At 35.7% G+C, this 17,428-nt stretch overlaps 1 protein-coding gene across 2 annotated transcripts; it reads right to left on the bottom strand.

Annotated features, from left to right (window-relative positions):
• Window positions 1–105: 105 nt before the first annotated feature.
• Window positions 106–15,082, bottom strand: LOC132600682 (serine/threonine-protein kinase TOUSLED). 2 transcript variants are annotated; one of them, XM_060314004.1, is made up of 16 exons: window positions 13,991–15,082; window positions 9,670–9,759; window positions 9,271–9,468; window positions 8,543–8,599; window positions 8,258–8,365; window positions 6,887–6,931; window positions 5,945–6,057; window positions 4,163–4,229; window positions 3,503–3,569; window positions 2,849–2,946; window positions 2,555–2,734; window positions 2,262–2,472; window positions 1,881–2,145; window positions 1,688–1,742; window positions 1,251–1,412; window positions 106–651 (listed from the first exon to the last, which is right to left on the bottom strand). In XM_060314004.1, the coding sequence occupies exons 1-16, from the start codon at window positions 14,201–14,203 to the stop codon at window positions 556–558; spliced, it is 2,025 nt and encodes a 674-aa protein (XP_060169987.1). In that variant the 5' UTR covers window positions 14,204–15,082; the 3' UTR covers window positions 106–555. The 2 variants fall into 2 exon arrangements, with proteins under 2 accessions (XP_060169987.1, XP_060169989.1); XM_060314006.1 differs by lacking the exon at window positions 8,543–8,599.
• Between the last annotated feature and the right edge of the window lie 2,346 nt (window positions 15,083–17,428).

Raw genomic sequence — 17,428 nt, 5'->3', positions numbered from 1 at the left:
CATATAGTTTGACTCTCGGAAAAAGAAACGTGACAGGTAAAAATGAAGGGAGTACAATATAGTTCCACAATTAGAGAAAGCATATGAACAAATACAGTAAGGCTGTTCAAAAACCAAATACACAGCTTGTCTTCGTAAACAGAAGTTATAAACTTGTTAAGATTGAAGAACAAACATTAGGTGATGAAATCTTTTCATCATGCCACTTCTCTTGCATGCTTTTTTGTTCAAGCAAAGTACATATATAACCTCTACCAACATACAGGTAGAATTTGAACAATCCATTTCCTAATTCGCCATGGAGTTTCATCAATACACTCACTGAATTTCAAAAACATGAAATAACCATGGCGCAAAAGAGTTTCCGGGAAGAGAACAAGCTAAAATGGAAAATTGGGGGCAGAAAAGATGAAGTTACAGGGACAAAGATTACACGCTTTACAACTGTACAAATTTCCACAAGCACCACTTCTTGTCCCAACATTAGGCGAGCAACCATTTTCATAGACGAGAGGTACAACCCACTGCCCAAGTTGTGGTGATTACAACTTCCTATCATTTCTTTGTGTATGTCAAGTAAGGGTCTTGGGCGATAGTTAAAACATCTGGCCTGTCTGCTTGATTATATGTTAAACAACGACGAATAAACTCCTGCCAAAACCAATAGAAAAGAGAGAATTAACATAACAAGTGATCTAAGAATAAGTGGCAGGAAGAAATAAAACACAATCCTAATATTCTGTTGGAATGTAACTTTTTTTCTGCATTGCTTAATAGAATTTTATTACATCAACCAGCTAGTATGTGGAGTGTTGTGGCCTTCAGTAGTCAAAGATAAGTTCCATCATCCTGATTCCAAATCTTGATATGTTGTAGATGTTTTTGTTATATGTATGTTTGGACTACTGCCATGCTGGCAATATAGTAGTCGATATGGATTGAGATAAAGCATGCAGTCCATGTAGTCGACTTGAACTGAAGCCATATTATTATGTATCAGTAAAAAATTAAAATAACTGTGTCCCAACATTAACCATATTTGAGGCATCAGATGACCCTAACGAGAAGGCAAAGTATTGGTCGTTGATTCCTTTATCTTAAATTGGGTACACAATATCTACTGCACATTAGTAACGATGACATTCGGAGATTGAGGGCCAACGTTTTCTCTTGATAACGCTCTTAAAAAGAAAAGTAAAATAGGGACCATTCAGCAGAAATGTAATCAGATATGGATAGGAAAAACTCACCTTCGCCTCATTAGATACAGCTGGTCTTGTAGGGAATTCAACCTTTCTTGCTTTAATAATTGTGTCCTCCCTTAATATTCTCTCTTGTGACTGGTCATGCCCAAAAGGCCGCTTACCAAACAGCATTTGGTATAGCAAAATACCAGCTGACCAGACATCAACCTAGTTACATAAATAGAAGTTACAATTTTAGTTCATAAATAAATAATTGTTGATTCATTCTTTTTTTTTTTGGGAGCAGGAAAGAGAGAGAGTAAACAAATAACTGTTCATTCATCATGGACTTTTAGGAAAAGATAAGCATCAATCAAGATGCAGACGCTGCATTAAGTCCAAGATCTTTAGAAAAAATGACTAAAGAACTTCTTGGGACTCCTGGTTTTCAGAGTACTTATTTAACTTTTATCAACAAGTGAAAGCAAAGCAGGAGCACTCACCTTTGAGGATATAAGAGGTGTCTTGTTTAGCTCAAAGCATTCAGGAGGTAGATACCTGAAGAAATAATACATACAACCAGAAATAGTGGACCTCAGTAATAGTTTATGAAGGCAAGAGAAGACAGCAAAAGTAAGTTCAGAATGCACCTCCGGAAAAACATAACGTGAAGTGTGACATAAATCTACCACTCACCAGTACGTTCCAGCTCCCTGGGATGTGAGCTCCATGCCTTGGGATCCAACATCATCCTCCACTATCTTGCTTAGACCAAAATCAGTGACCTTAGCAACACCAAGCTCATCAAATAAAACATTCCCTGGCTTCAAATCATAATGGATGATCCTCTGTGACTTTTTATTCAAGTAAACAAGGCCTTGAAAAATCTGCACAATGATGATTCTTGCCTCTCTTTCTGGCAACACGGGTGTTGCTTTGAGAACTGCATCAAGGTCCTTCCCTACATGAATTTTTTTTTATGACCAATATGAGAGAGTGAATCCTAAAATACCCCATTGCAATGAGCATAATAGTAATTGTACTATATTGATTATGCAATAAAGGGAGTAAACACACCACTACAGTACTCCAAGATAGTGCAAAATGTGTTTTGGTCTATCTCAAAAATGTCCCAAAGCCGCACAATGTGATGGTGCACTAAAGTCTTGTGGATGTTGTACTCCCTGATTGCATGTCGTATATAACTTTGCTTCTTCTCTTCGCTCCACTGAGCATTTAGTCCATGTAGCTTACATGCAACATATCTATGATCTACCAAGTCAAAAGCCTGCCAGAATTTTGCTTGTCTCAATATATTTAATACATAAAAGAGGTCCACATTGCCATTTGGTGAATGAAAATATATTTACCTTATACACCTCACTAAATCCTCCTTTTCCAAGAAGATTTAAGAGGGCATATCGATGGTTTAAAATCTGAAAATTGTTAAAACGAGAACCATCTTCGTCACGAATGCGTTTCATTTCACGAATCAGCCTTCCTTTCTCTAGTTCATACCGGTCTCTCTCACGCATTATCATATCTTCCTCCTAATGTAAAAGAAATTGTGATGGAGTGAAGCATGAAACATATTTTAGCAACAAGTACCATAAATAACAGAGTTGGCATGCGGATAAATATTCAGAAAGGAAGAGAACAATTACTCGTTTGATGCTAGCTAAACGAGATTTGTAGATTTCATCCTGAATGAGAGAGTCTTCTTCCTGCAAACCTCCCTCCGCATCTCCTGCATCACTTTTATCTGAAATGGTTGGGTAAATATTATTGCTAGTAACCTTTTATATTTCAAGAAACATAGTTTAGGCAATCAAAGAAATTGAAAAATCAAATGAACAGCTATTCCTGTTGAAATAATGACAAACTGTCATGAACAAGAAGCCCAATATGGAAGCCATTTTATCACACATTACTTCCAAGCTGATAAGACATAGGCAAATATAATAAGACAGGACCTCCACTGAATGTTGCTAAAACCACACTCAAGCAAGAGACGAAAAAAAATTAAATAAGGTGTGCTTAATTCTAATGCCAGCTGGTAAGACGATGGTGAACTTGAATATCACCCAACATGAGTTAGAGCTTTGGAAAGTCATGCAACGATTTAAGGCAAAGCAGCTTCAAGTCCAGACTCCAGAAATATAGTAAAAGAAGTTTTAGAGATCTTGTGCCATTACTAAAAAGCAAACAGGTTCTCGACATTTTCGGGACGAAATCCCATTCTTTCACCAAATAACACCATTTCTATCCAAGAGAGGGAAACATGAGAAAGTACATATGATTTAAAGGGAAAAGTTCACCTGGTTGTCGTTTCTTCAGCAATTTACGCTGCCGCTCAATAGCTTCTTTTGTTTCTAATAAGTTCCTCTGGAAAAAAAAAAAAAAAATCCATTAGTAGTAACACCTATTGGATCTAGGTATACGAGAAGCAATATTTAGCAGTGTAACTTATATGAGACACCAGAAATAAATAGTACATAGGATCAGCATATTGAGTTTGTCAGTGCGTTCAGCTGGCAAATAATCTAACAGAAGTTATAGACTGGTAAATCTCCTAAGCTACTTGGCCTGCTTTCCTTTTTTATCCGTAAAATGACCTCTTTCCTTGACTAACAACTCTTGCGTGTCCAAGGATCCAAGCAAAACAAACTAGTACCACTTCGTCTTACTTATTAGTGGCATAATTTTCTGTCAACTATAGCCCTTCATCATATATAAACTATTATTTGAATTCTTTACTCAACACTCAGATTCTCAATATACTATTTTTTCCTAATTAAAATCTCTTCTTTTGTGGGGGAAAATGTTGTCAGGACATAAGCTGAACGATTGTACTGTATAAGCTAAACGGACAGGCAGTGACTATGTTAGTCATCAGTACAGATATTTTAATATATATCCATCTAATGAAATTGCAAAACAAGCACTCTCTTGCCAGACCACCAAAATATGGAACGTACAAGTTGAGCATTGAGGTCCTTTAATGCTTGCCCATCTTCCCAGGCCTCAGATATAATGGTTCCAGCTCTGCAATTAACCAAAGAACAGAAAAGAATTAGCAGTCACAAAAATGGAGATTCAAAATATGATATTTGATAACGCAGAAAATAAATTGATAGAGGATGGGCATACAGCCTACTGATACTCTGGAGTTCCATTATTATTATTATTGATGAGGTAAGTATTTTATTAACAAATGGGAAGTCCCCGTACACTTATTACATAGTTATCACCAGAAAAATGACAACAATCAATCAATTAACTACACTCAATAGTTGATATTGAGTATATGAACTTTGTATCCATTTTGCTCTATTCAGATCCATTTCATTCTCAGTACTAGAAAATTTGTACTTTAAGACATTTCAAGAGTTTTCTAAAACTACAGGTTCTCTGACTCTCACACTTATCCCTACACGGACTTACAAGTCTCTAACTAAAACAGAAATTACTTGTAAACGCCACACCTAATGTAAGCATAAATGCACAATAACAACTAAACCTTACTCCAAAATAAGTTGTCATTAACCATATGGATCTTTTGCTTTCATTATATTCTATATTTCAGCGCGCTTAAGCCCTGAAGCGAGGCTCAAAACATGTTGAGCGCTTCGCCTCACTTTATGCGCGCTTCAGTGTCATCATCAAGGCTCTAAGACATACCTTTCCTTGCCAATGAGCCTCTCTTGGAGAGGTGACACTAGATGATTAATATTTCAGTTTATCGTAATATTTTTACAATTTCTTTGTCCATACATTTGTTATTCATGCTTATTATTATTAATTGAGCCGAGGGTCTTTCGGAAACAGCCACCCTACCTTTCAAGGTGGGGGTTAGGTCTGCGTACACTCTACCCTCCCCAGACCCCACATGGTGGGATTATACTGGGCTTGTTGTTGTTTGTTGTTGCTTATTATTATTAATCTTGGACTAAACATATATATATTTGTATTTTTGCACCATTGCGCTTTTTTTCATTAAAGCCCATGCTTTATTTGCGCTTAAAGCCCCAACTGACCTTAGAGCTTTTTTGCGCTTTTCGCTTTTGATAACACTGCTGTACATCCAATTTAAAATTCACATTTTTACACGGACCTTAGATGCCCAAATTTACTCCCTTTTGGATATCCCTCAGGTAGTCACATTTCTATTTCAGGCATGTTATTTTGATTCCCTTTTTTATCTTTTGATAAGTAGTCATCCTCTTTTGCTTCTATCTAGTACATTTTCATCCATTATGCCATTCTACTGCAAGACTAAGCTTAGGCATCTAGATCTTTTACATTTAGACATCACAATCCCGTCAAATTTCACTAAACCATTAGTTCTCTTTATTAAAGCTAAACTCAATGCATATATTTTGTCTTACTTCTACTTATCCTAAAACCTCACCTATCTAGAGTTCATTCTCTTACTTGTTCCGCCAACTACACAATGCTATATGAAAATAATATGCACCATGGAACTCATCACCATACTATTGTTACAAGGAAAACAATAAAGCCTCAGTTCCAAGCTAATTGGGGCTGACTATTTGTACTGTATTTAGCTTATCCATAACTAAGTCAAACAAATACTGGCTTAAGAGAGATCGTCAGTGTAAGCACACAATTATCGGAACTCCTTGCACCTTGTCTCACTTCTCACACTTGTAATGCTCCTTTTCATTGAACTTAATTTGTATACTAGACCAAGCAGCAAAGGACTCGCTCTAAATAACACCTTGATAAGAATGATGTACCTGATTACTCCCACATTGCCCAGTCTCAAAGATTCCTGGCGCACTTTCATCCGCGCCTCTTGTCTCTCAGCTTTTGAAACAGATATCAACAATTCGGATATTATTTTCGTTCTCTGCGGATAAAAACATATATATGAACCACTTCCATGAGGGAATACCAATAAACAGGAATACGTCGACCATTTTTCTTCAAATGGGTATTTTTAACTGCTTGTTTGACACGAGATTATTGCAGACACAATGGGACACAGCTAAGAGGGAGATTTGTAGGTTTAACAAAGCAGAATTTGACAGCAATATATTGATAGGAAAGCTATATAGTGATGTTTGCACAACTTGCATGAGATAGTAAATATGTCCACAAATGGACAAGCAAAAACAAGCATTTTTAGATTCAACAAAGCCAAGTTGGATAATGATATTTTGCTAGGAAAACGAAATAGTTATGAGGCGTGCACAAATTGAGCATGTGTACACATACAAGACATACATACCAGATATATGCAAAGAACTACGGCAGTACAGGCTATTCGATATTCCATAATTGTACACAAGGTAGAAAACTCTGGTTTTTAGTTTAAATTACTCTGTTCCACTGAAGTGGTCAAGCTGAATACACCAACTCTGTAGGTTTCCTCCATCAGGTAAATCATATGAACAGATACATTCTTCAATAGCATATTCGGATTCGGACATATGATGACAACTTGAAAGAAATATAACTTAAGCAAATATAGTACAAATTAGAACCAGCATAAATTTGATTTGGCAACAAGCACACAGATGTAGCTAATTAGTGCCACAATAAATTCTGTGGTCATGTGGTGCACAAAGGTAACCTCACAAACTAAATAATTTCTTGCACAAACAGTACGAATGATTTCTAGGGCAGAAGCAGAACTTGACCGATGAAAAGAAGTAAAAGCAACAGATGAAGCACACCTTTGGCTTTGTCTGCTGCTCGTGGTCTTTAATATCCTTCAGTTCCTGTATAATCAGTGTGCAATGCTGATTAGTCAGTTGTAATGGAAAATTTTATTGAAACCAAAATCAACTAATGTGTTGTTTGGTTCACAGACAAGTTATATACAGATTATAGTTTAGGGATTGTAGTTCAATGAATAATAATTTTTGAATTACTTGCATTTGTTATTAGAGTTTAACTTAGTAGTTTAAAAGTGTGTACATATAATCTAGAACGTTTGTTTGGTTTTAAATTGGAAAAACATTTGATTCTAATAATACCCTGCACCTATTACATTGCTTTATCCAATTTCATATTCAGTTTATAATCATATGTGATTACTTATAATTAGCATATAGGATTAGAAATCAACAAAATTTATACTAGTAAGTTTTTCTCTATCTCAAATAATGAACAATTTTAAGAGTTTAAAATGAGGTATACTATGAGATATATTGCTACTCTCTCCGGTCCACATATAAGTGATTTTCTAGCCTTTCAGATTTGGTCCGAAATAAGTGATTTTTTCAGAAAAACCAAGGTATTTTTTTTTTTCAAATTTACTCGTCTAATAAATGATCTGAACAAATTTCTCTAAAGTCTTCCATTACTTCTTAATTAATGTTAAGGAGAGAGAAAGGTGGACCGGAGGGAGTAATAAATTTCATGTTCCTCTATCAAACATAATTTTTTTTAATTTCAAGGACCTTGTTATAACTTTAAAATCAACACTAACAACAACAACAAGAAGCCCAGTAGAATCCCACCATGTGGGGTCTGGGGAGGGTAGAGTGTACGCAGACCTAACCCCCACCTTGAAAGGTAGGGCGGCTGTTTCCGAAAGACCCTCGGCTCAAGAGAGGAAAACAAGACAAAAGATCAGATAGGGCCAAGCATATCAAAAACAATATAAAAACGAGGAATAACAAAAGCGAGGAAGTCATGGTAGAAAGGAGCATTAACTACCATAGATAAATAAGATAATCAAAGTACAAAGGCCCAACAACTATAAGCAGAAATCAAATGCAGAAATCGAATGGCAATAAATGAATGAGCAAAACTTTAAAATCAACACTATTAAACATTATTGAAAACATGCACGCGATGACAAAAGATAGTTAACTAAACAGATATAGCAAATTTTACGCATTTTTGTGTCCTTATACAGGTATTACTAATACATATATTGTGATTAGATACTGAATTTGGTATAAAATAATACAGGAATTACTTTATAACTGATGCTGTTAATACAATACGGAAACAATAATGACAAACACCAAACTGTAAATACATCAATCAGTATTGGGATTATTTCCACTAATGCTGGTAACCAACAGGAGTTGTACCTTTTCCAGCTGTTGACACTGATGTTGATAATCTGAGGCCTCTTGACGGAATTTCTTAAGCTCTTCCTCCAAAGACACAATTTTTGCCCGTAAAGAAGTGATCTCCTCCTAATGTCGAGGACATTCCACATCATTTTGATAAATTAGAGGTTATAAAATAGTAGCAAACAGTGACTCCATAAAAATTGATGAGTTGCGACACATTTTATGGCATAAATTTCAGAATGCACTTTTGACAGTAAAAAAGGAATGGAAGAATTCTGAAAGCTGTAACAAAAGTCATACTTCTAGTACAGCCTGTCCATCATGCCCAATTTGCTCTTTAGGCAAACCATCTTGCAACTAAAACAAAGCAAAAATGATAACGTGTTAATCCACTGACGAACAACTGGGTTAAATCATCTAGAGTAACCTTTGCCTGAAATTCAGGATAATTTTGGTCCACATTTGGTGGAAGAATGTGTTACCAAGGTGTTTGCATTGCAAGCCATAAACAAGAATAGACCTGGGACTTGCCATTATATATTGGAAAACACCTTGGAGATACAAGGGATTAAAAACCTAAGAACAACCAGAATAGAACGTGGGGAAGTTGCCCATACTTTTATTTTGGAGGGGGCGGGGTTAAGGTTTAGAAAAATTATATTAAAAGGTAATCAAGGGAGTGTCACCCATGTACAAATAGAGCAAAAAATATGCTGAAACAAGTGTAGCTAAGGTATAAAGGAAGACATAAGAAAATAGCAAACACGTTACAACAATGAAAAATAAATTAATTTCAACATATAGAATGTGGAACTAACAGCATGAATCCAGATTTTTACCATTGTAAAGGTACAATAAAGAAATGAACCGTAGAAATATCAGCCCTATCTCTAATATGCGTTACGTAATATTTAGCTTAAATATTTCAGAATTGACATCAATAAAGCAGGAGCCTCTTTTGTCTTGTTTGTTAACTCTCCATTTGTCGTTTTTGGACAAACATTAAATCATGCCAGGAAAAAACTCACCTTTTTGTAAGAGTTCTCGAACTGACCGTTTGACACAGGCACTGCTTGTAACCTCATCTGATCACTACCTCGGGAACCACGCCCTCTACCAGAATTAGTTTGTCCCCTACTGCGGCTTTGTTTTCGTCTATTCACATCTGAACCCACTTTGCTTGTTTCTGTATTTTCTACATTCTTTTTCACTGTATCAGCTGCTGTCTACAAAAGTATTTCCTTCAGCGTTAGCCTATACATTCTTCCGGAAGGGTAAGCCGAAAAACACCCTAAGATAAAATTGCTAGAAAATGAATAGTTGTAAAAGAGAGTATCTCAGAAACTAGAAGGGCTCACACCTAAAGGGACTGACCAAGAAGAACAAGAAGTTATTTACAAAACATAGCAAACACATATAAGATATACCTCCACATGTTCAAAGGAATTTGAGCTGTTCTCTTCTTCAAGTTTGCGCCGCTTCTGAGTGTTTGCTTGTATGAGAAATTCCACTCCACTCTGGTAGGGGGAATGGAGAAATGTCAGTGACGAGAAAGAAAAGTTATGCTTTAAGAGTAAAAACTGGAGATCCAGGAATATTTGTTATTATAACACAGCAAAATTGGGCTTATTAAAGTAAATCTCAGATTCATTCCAAGATGACAGAAATTCGGATCCAGATTTCCCATTTCTAAGTATAGGAAAAAAACGCATGCAATGCACTTCCATAATCTATCTGACGTTTGTTTGTTTTAGAATGCTGAGGTCACAAACTAATAGGTTCTGACAACTCAAAAGGATTTTTTCTGTTCAGATTTATCAGATCGGATTTTGGAAGGAAGAAACCTTATTAGATGTGGACTGGCTAAAGTTTGAATCCTACAAGGTACGAAAGCTTTTAAAGGAAGACTTTTTCCCATTAATGGCATCGGATAAGTTATTTTGTTGGAGATAATTCCAGGCAATACGACAGCAAGGGATTTGTCTTCTGAGTCAAGCTCATCGCACGGGGCTTGCCTAGTGCGGGTTAACTCTCCTGTGTGGTTTGCGGGCTATTGCACAGGAGCGAGGCTTACCCTGTGCGCACCCAAAGGATAGCGGCTGCGGGTTCCCTTGTCATTAAAAAAAATAATTCCAGGCAATTACAAAAACAAAATACCCAGTGTAATCCCACAAGTGGGGTCTGGGGAGGGTAGAGTGTACGCAGACCTTACTACTAACTCATAGAGATAGAGAGGCTAATTTCCAGAAGACCCTCAGCTCGAGTGCAAGAAAGCAAAGTAGTTATGAAAGAAGATTAACATTCACTATGAATGAGTTGTAGAATTTTCCAGTAGAAATTTAGCTTGTATAAAAAGAGACGAGATGCAAATAGGGCGTGCATAAGTAACCGATAGACAAAATACATAGAAAGGTATTTAGTATACATTGAAAAATTTAGGTATTCGGCCATACTTTTCAAATGCATAGAAAGAACCATGTGAAGAACGAGGTTAGGGCTTAGTTCAAGTGGAAAAGGTTGAGGACACAAGTTCGAGCATTGTGTCATGCAAATTAAGCAGAGTATTTAAGTGGGGAAAGGTAGAGGGGCAGGCCCATTATACCCGAGTTTCAAATGATGCACTTGGTCTTACGGGTTGGTGTCAGATGGATTAATCGGTCATTAAAAATAGAATTCTTCAAACATGAATACAAAATTTCAATGTGGCTGATTTGTTCCAGATCCATCAGTTGTCACCATCTATGTTGCTCGTACTCAGGTGCGGAAATCCAATATGGGTGTGGATCTAGAGGTCAGATTCTTCATCACATAAATCTTAGGATTCAGGGGTATGGATCCGAGTGCAGGTACGAGTGCTCAAATACGGCCAATAAATTTATATTACAACATACAAAATATATATTTCGATTAGTTAAAGTTATTTAACTAAAACTTCATTCTTTATAAACACCAAAACATGTTGAGCGCTTCGCCTTGCTTAATGTGCGCTTCAGTGTCGCCATCAAGACTGTAAGTCATACTTTTCCTTGCTAATGAGCGTCTCCTAAAGAGGCGACACTTAACAATTGATATTTCACTTTATCGTAAAAAAATCAAATTCTTCATCCATAAATTTGTTATTCATGCTTATTATTATTAGTCTTGGACTAAACATACATATTTGAATCTTTTCTCCGTTTGCGCCATTTTTCATTAAAGTCCACCCTTTATTTGCGCTTACAGACCCAACAGAGCTTAGCGTTTTTTGCTTTTTTATTCACTGGCATAATGGAAAAGCATTCTCATACTTTATATGACTGTATATATATATATATATACACACACACACACGCACACATAAACCCAAACATCAAACCAAATACCGAATCAATCTATACTTCTTGCCTCAAGGTCATAGAATGTGGGCAAAGTACGCAGGGTAAGTTGACCAGATCCAGTATGGATCCCATAACCACACTCACCCATGTCGTGTCGACAAGGGTGCGGCAGGGATTTTGAAGAGTCCGTGAAACATAGGTCACCATTTCCAATTTGACAACTAGCTCACAAAAGTTGTCAATTCTGACATCTCAAATTAGTCATTCAAATTTTCATCCTACAATCAGATTATACAAGCATGTACAAGCTATAAATGAACTAGCAAGCTATTCAAAGGTTCAAGATGCACCAGTCATATGAAGCAACAACGCTATTGCACTCGTTCGGCAAGTCAATTACTTCCACTCGTGCTCATTCTACAAAAGCCAATAGACTTTTAGTTCTCTACAGTTATTTTCTTACTATTTCAGAGCTGCACAGGTAACCATGCTCAATAGATTCCATTTTGAGAGAGTTGAAAAAGCACTATCTCGTTGAAAGGTTCTATACATCTGCCCTTTCTCGACACATTTCTTTAGACAGACTCTGTTTTCTGTCTAGATTATATATTTATATTATGTTACGTAGATTGTAAATTCTGATGTATATCTATCAGATCGTGGCTTCATTTACCAAATATTTCAATATCGTTGCATCCAGTATTTTTGTTTTATTCCAAATGATCTTTACATGGAAATAAAAGAACCTGGAGTGATTAATGAAGAAAATATTGCAGAATCAAAAGTCGCCCTAGTTAACGGTCAGACAAATGAACCGCTGGGAGCTCGTACGAAAGTTGGTTTGATTGCCCTCACTATGGCGGAATATTTTCGAGATGTTATACATGGAATCTGGACCAAAAACCTAGTAGAGAAAGTAATTAAATCGGACAGATATAGATAGAGCACCAAAATTAAGTTAATTCAATGCACCAGCATCACAGAGAAGGATGCCATTTATGAGATTTTGCAGCATTTAATTACTACTCTAAATAAAAAAACAACAATACAATATCATTCCTCCCTGCCCCCCCGAGCTTAGTTCAAGTGGCAAAGGTTGAGGGGCACAAGTTCCAGTACTGTGCCATGCAAACTAAGCCCGGTGATTAATTGGAGAAGATACAGGGGCCGACCCATTATCCCCGAGTTTCAAAGGATGCAGTTCATCCTAGGGGTTGGCGCCACGTGGATTTCTGGGTCATAAAAAGTAGCCTTTCCCCTAGTAAAGAAAGTAGACACATATACAGAGAGCTCAAATTAAGTTAATTCTAAACTTTTCCAACAATCGTGGAAATGCCATGTCAGCCCACCTATCAGAATCGGAACAGACCAATTACGAGATCAAATGCACCAGCATTACAGGAATGGACACCATTTATGAGATTTTGCAGCATTTAGCAAATCCCATTTTGTAATTACTACTTCAAAAGAAAGAAGACAGCAATAAGAGTAACATTTCTCCCTAGCTAGGCTAATTAAAGGAAAAATAAGCTGAGTTTCACAAACTTAAATAGCATTTCTCCCTAGCTAGGCTAATCAAAAGAAAGAACAAGCTGAATTTCACAAACTTAAATAGCATTTTTCCCTAGCTAAGCTAATTAAAAGAAAGGAACAAGCTGAATTATTACAATAGCATTTTTCTCTCCTAGCGAGGCTAATCAAAAGAAAACATAAGCTGAATTTCACAAACTTACGTAGCATTATTCCCTAGCTAGGCTAATCAAAAGAAAGAATAAGATGAAATTCACAAACTTAAGTAGCATTTTTCCCTAACTAGGCTAATCAAAAGAAAGAACAAGCTGAAATTTCACAAACTTAAATAGCATTTTCCCTAGGTAGGCTAACCAAAAAAAAAAAAATTAGCTGAATTTCACAAACTTAAAAATCATTTCTCTCTAGCTAGGCATATCAAAAGAAAGAATAAGCTGAATTTCACAAACTTAAATAGCATTTCTCCCCTAGCTAGGCTAATTAAATGAACGAATAAGATGAAATTCACAAACTTAAATAGCATTTTTTTTTTCCAAGCTAGGCTAATCAACAGAAAGAAATAAGCTGAATTTTACAAACTTAAATAGCATTTTTCCCTAACTAGGCTAATCAACAGAAAGAAATAAGCAGAATTTCACAAACTTAAATAGCATTTCTCCCCTAGCTAGGCTAATTAAACGAACGAATAAGATGAAATTCACAAACTTAAATAGCATTTTTTTTTTCCATGCTAGGCTAATCAACAGAAAGAAATAAGTTGAATTTTACAAACTTAAATAGCATTTTTCCCTAACTAGGCTAATCAACAGAAAGAAATAAGCTGAATTTCACAAACTTAAACATCATTTCTCCCTAGCTAAGCTAATTAAACGAACGAATAAGCTGAATTTCACAAACTCACATCATCATCATCTGAATCACTAGAAACAGCAGGCTCAGCAACATGCTCAGGAGCACCAAACATAGCTGGGGAAGACCACGAATTCGCCTGAGATGTAACAGATGAGCCTTTGCCCACCATTCTTGCCTCGAGTTTCGCAATCTTCGTAGGCAAAGACTGGTCAGATTGGTTCGACGAATTCGATGCAAAATGAATAACCATATCATCAGACATCTTTAGTTTTCAAATGCACCTTAAAAGAACAAGATATCAGATCATTCACAGGTCACCAAAAAGTAGACAAGAAACTATCTGAATGAACCAAACCACAAAGAAGCTAAAAACAACATTAAAAATGTGAACTTGGGTGTTTTTCTGATGATTCAAAGCTATTTTTAGACACCCTTTAAGTTAAAGAGATTTGTAAAATCAAGAATCCCACAACTGATAACCTAAAAATAACATAAAAATGTGAACTTGGGTGTTTTCCTGATGATTCAAAGCTATTTTTAGACACCCTTTGAGTTAAAATGAGTTGTAAAATCAAGAATCCCACAAGTGATAACCTAAAACTAACATAAAAATGTGAACTTGGGTGTTTTTCTGATGATTCAAAGCTATTTTGAGACACCCTTTTAAGTAAAAAAGAGTTGTAAAATCAAGAATCCTACAAATGATAACATAAAAATGTGAACTTGGATGTTTTTCTGATGATTCAAATCAATTTTGAGAGACCCTTTTAGTTAAAAAAGAGTTGTAAAATCAAGAATCCAACAAATGAATTCAACCCTTTTGACAACTTCTAGGAAGGAAATGGGAACAGTAGAGATTTAGGGTTAAATTTATTTTTCCCTTTGAGGAAAATGGGAAGAATTAAAGGGAGGGAAGTAGTAAATGAGGTGTTGAGTGTGTAGATTTTTGAAATCTCAAGTGTGGGTCTTTTTGGGAAGAGCAATTTATTTTTCCTTTGTGATGTTAGATTTGGTTATATCTTTAAAAAACAAGAATTGGGGCTTAAGGGAGTAGATTTTAGACGAAGCCAAGGTGTTACAAGTGACATTTTTTTTAACTCTTGTTTTTTTGGAAAGAGAAGGGGAAGGAAGAGGAAAAGAAAGGAAAACAAATGAATAGAGGGTGTACAAAGATGTTTGCTTTACATGAGAAAGAGAAAAAAGATTAAAATAGTTCCTAAAGTTTTGCCATAATTCAAAATCGTCCCTATTCTGTAACCGCGAGCATAAATAGTCCATTATGTTTTTAAAATGTGACCACTTTTAGTTCAATTAACTCAACAACAACATACTCAGTGTAATCCAATAAGTAGGATCAGGAAAGGGTGTGTATGCAGACCTTACTCCTGCCTTCTGTAGGTCCAAATTAACCCCAGATGATATTATCAAAGAATGACATAAATGAGTATAAAGGTTGGCCATAACTCAAAATAGTTCGAATTCTTTAACCTCGAGCATAAATAGTCCGCTACGTTTCTAAAACGTGTACACTTTTAGTCCAAAAAGTTGTATATTAGTCCAAACCCAGGGGATATCGTTAAAAATAGAAATTGGCGCTTATGGGGAGGACTTTAGGGGAAGCCAAAGTGTTACAAGCGATATTTTTTTAACACTTGTTTGGAAAGAGGAGAAGGGAAGGGAGAGGAAAAGAAATGAGGTAAGAAAGTGGAGGAAAGATTGTTTCTTTCTTTCCATAATGTAGAGAAAAAGATCAAAATAGTCCCTAAAGTTTTGTGATAACTCAAAATCGTTCTTATTCTTTAACCGCGAGCATAAATAATCCACTATGTTACTAAAATGTGTACACTTTTAGTCCAAAAAGTAGTATAGTTTTAGTCCAAACTCAAAGGATGTTAATTATTTATTATTTACATAAATGAGTATAAAGTTTGGCCATAACTCACAATAGTTCGTATTCTTTAATCTTGAGCATAAATAGTTCGATATGTTTCTAAACCGTGCACACTTTTAGTCCAAGAATTAATACAATTTTAGTTCCAACCCAAGGGATATCGTTAAAGATTAACATATATGAGTATGTTGAGGAGGGATTCTATGTCTCTTAGTATAACTTTAGAAAAAAACACATTAATATAAGTGTGAGGTTCGTTTTTCAATCTCAACATTCAACAGATCATTTTCTCAAGAAAATGAAGAATATAGAAGAACAATAAAATCGACGAATCTCCACTCTAAAGCTACTCGGTTTCCTAATTGTACCTCCATAGTCTTGTTTATTTTCCCTTTTGGGGCGCTAGTTTGGTCATTGAGTTATCACTTTGTTTCAATTAATCTTAAAGATATCCTTATAGTTTCGGAAACAAGTGTTTTTCACTCCAACCACCGCCACCAATACCAACAATATTGCCACCGCATGCACACGTATTGCATAATTTGTTTTTAGCTTAGCTGCCACGAGTATCTTGGTGTTTCGTATAGATCCAGTCAAGAATGAAGTCATCAAAATGCTGGGTCGAATAAGCTTAAGAAACTTTCTAAGTTGTTAAACTATATGCATAGCATGAAACTAGAAAAGTTGATTCGATGTGCATCGATGGTTCCTCATGGGGAATGTTTCATTTAAAAAAACACATGTCAACGATTACTTTTCAATCAAATGCTCGCAAAATATTACTTTCACGAATTCCTGCAAAAGGGCATTTGCCATTAACTCCTCCTTGCAATACAAATAACTCGAGCAGGTTATGAGGTGCAGGGCCCAAGTTCCAACTTCGAAATACACATATTATTGTTGGATTTTTAGTTGAGGTGTGAATGAGAAATAGAGGGAAAAAACATGGAGATAAATGAAATACTATTTGAAATATTTCCCTTATTGGATAGGAAGAGGAAGATTGTTGCGTTATATATAGAAGCACTTCTTCTAGCTCTTAAAGAGTTGAGCAGAAAGAAAGCCTGCACTATTTTCATCTCTAGCTCGGCTTCGGCTTCAAAACTGATTGATTGACCTATTTGACCAAATTTATTTTTCTTTTCCGTTATTTTTCCCTTTTTCTAATACTTTTCGCATGAAATTTTAATTTAAAATTTGTGGTATTTTCCCAACGGTCTTTTTCAAATTGGAATTTGCGACCAAACAATTTCTGTCAAACAAACACCTTCTTAATGAACACGTACATTGCAAGTGAACCAAATACCCCAAGAAAAAAAAAGTGATATCAAAGTACCCTTAACGCAGTAATTTACTGCGTTATTGAATTTAACTGTAACAGCTCAGTTAGGTCCAATAACGTAGTAAATAACGTCATTTAAAAAAACAAAATTGAATAACGCACTAAATTAATGTGTTATGGCGCAAGTCCCATACAATTTTTTATCCAGTAGACCCCAACTCAATTATGAAAAGTATGTACCTATGGAGGAAGTGCAAAAATGAGGACTGTTATCTATTATGTAATCTAATGGGAGAAAACTTGTCATTATTTAT

Source organism: Lycium barbarum, chromosome 6, assembly GCF_019175385.1.
Source record: "Lycium barbarum isolate Lr01 chromosome 6, ASM1917538v2, whole genome shotgun sequence".
NCBI lineage: Eukaryota > Viridiplantae > Streptophyta > Magnoliopsida > Solanales > Solanaceae > Lycium > Lycium barbarum.
This window is presented reverse-complemented; position numbering and strand designations above follow the sequence as displayed.

Excerpts from the sequence above, each read along its gene's own strand:
- LOC132600682 (XM_060314004.1), bottom strand. The coding sequence starts at position 14,203 with ATGTCTGATGATATGGTTATTCATTTTGCATCGAATTCGTCGAACCAA. Across the intron at positions 9,760-13,990 it reads GTGATTCAGATGATGATGAT|AGTGGAGTGGAATTTCTCAT; the intron begins GTGAGTTTGTGA and ends TCCCCCTACCAG. Across the intron at positions 2,947-3,502 it reads GCTGAAGAAACGACAACCAG|ATAAAAGTGATGCAGGAGAT; the intron begins GTGAACTTTTCC and ends CAACCATTTCAG.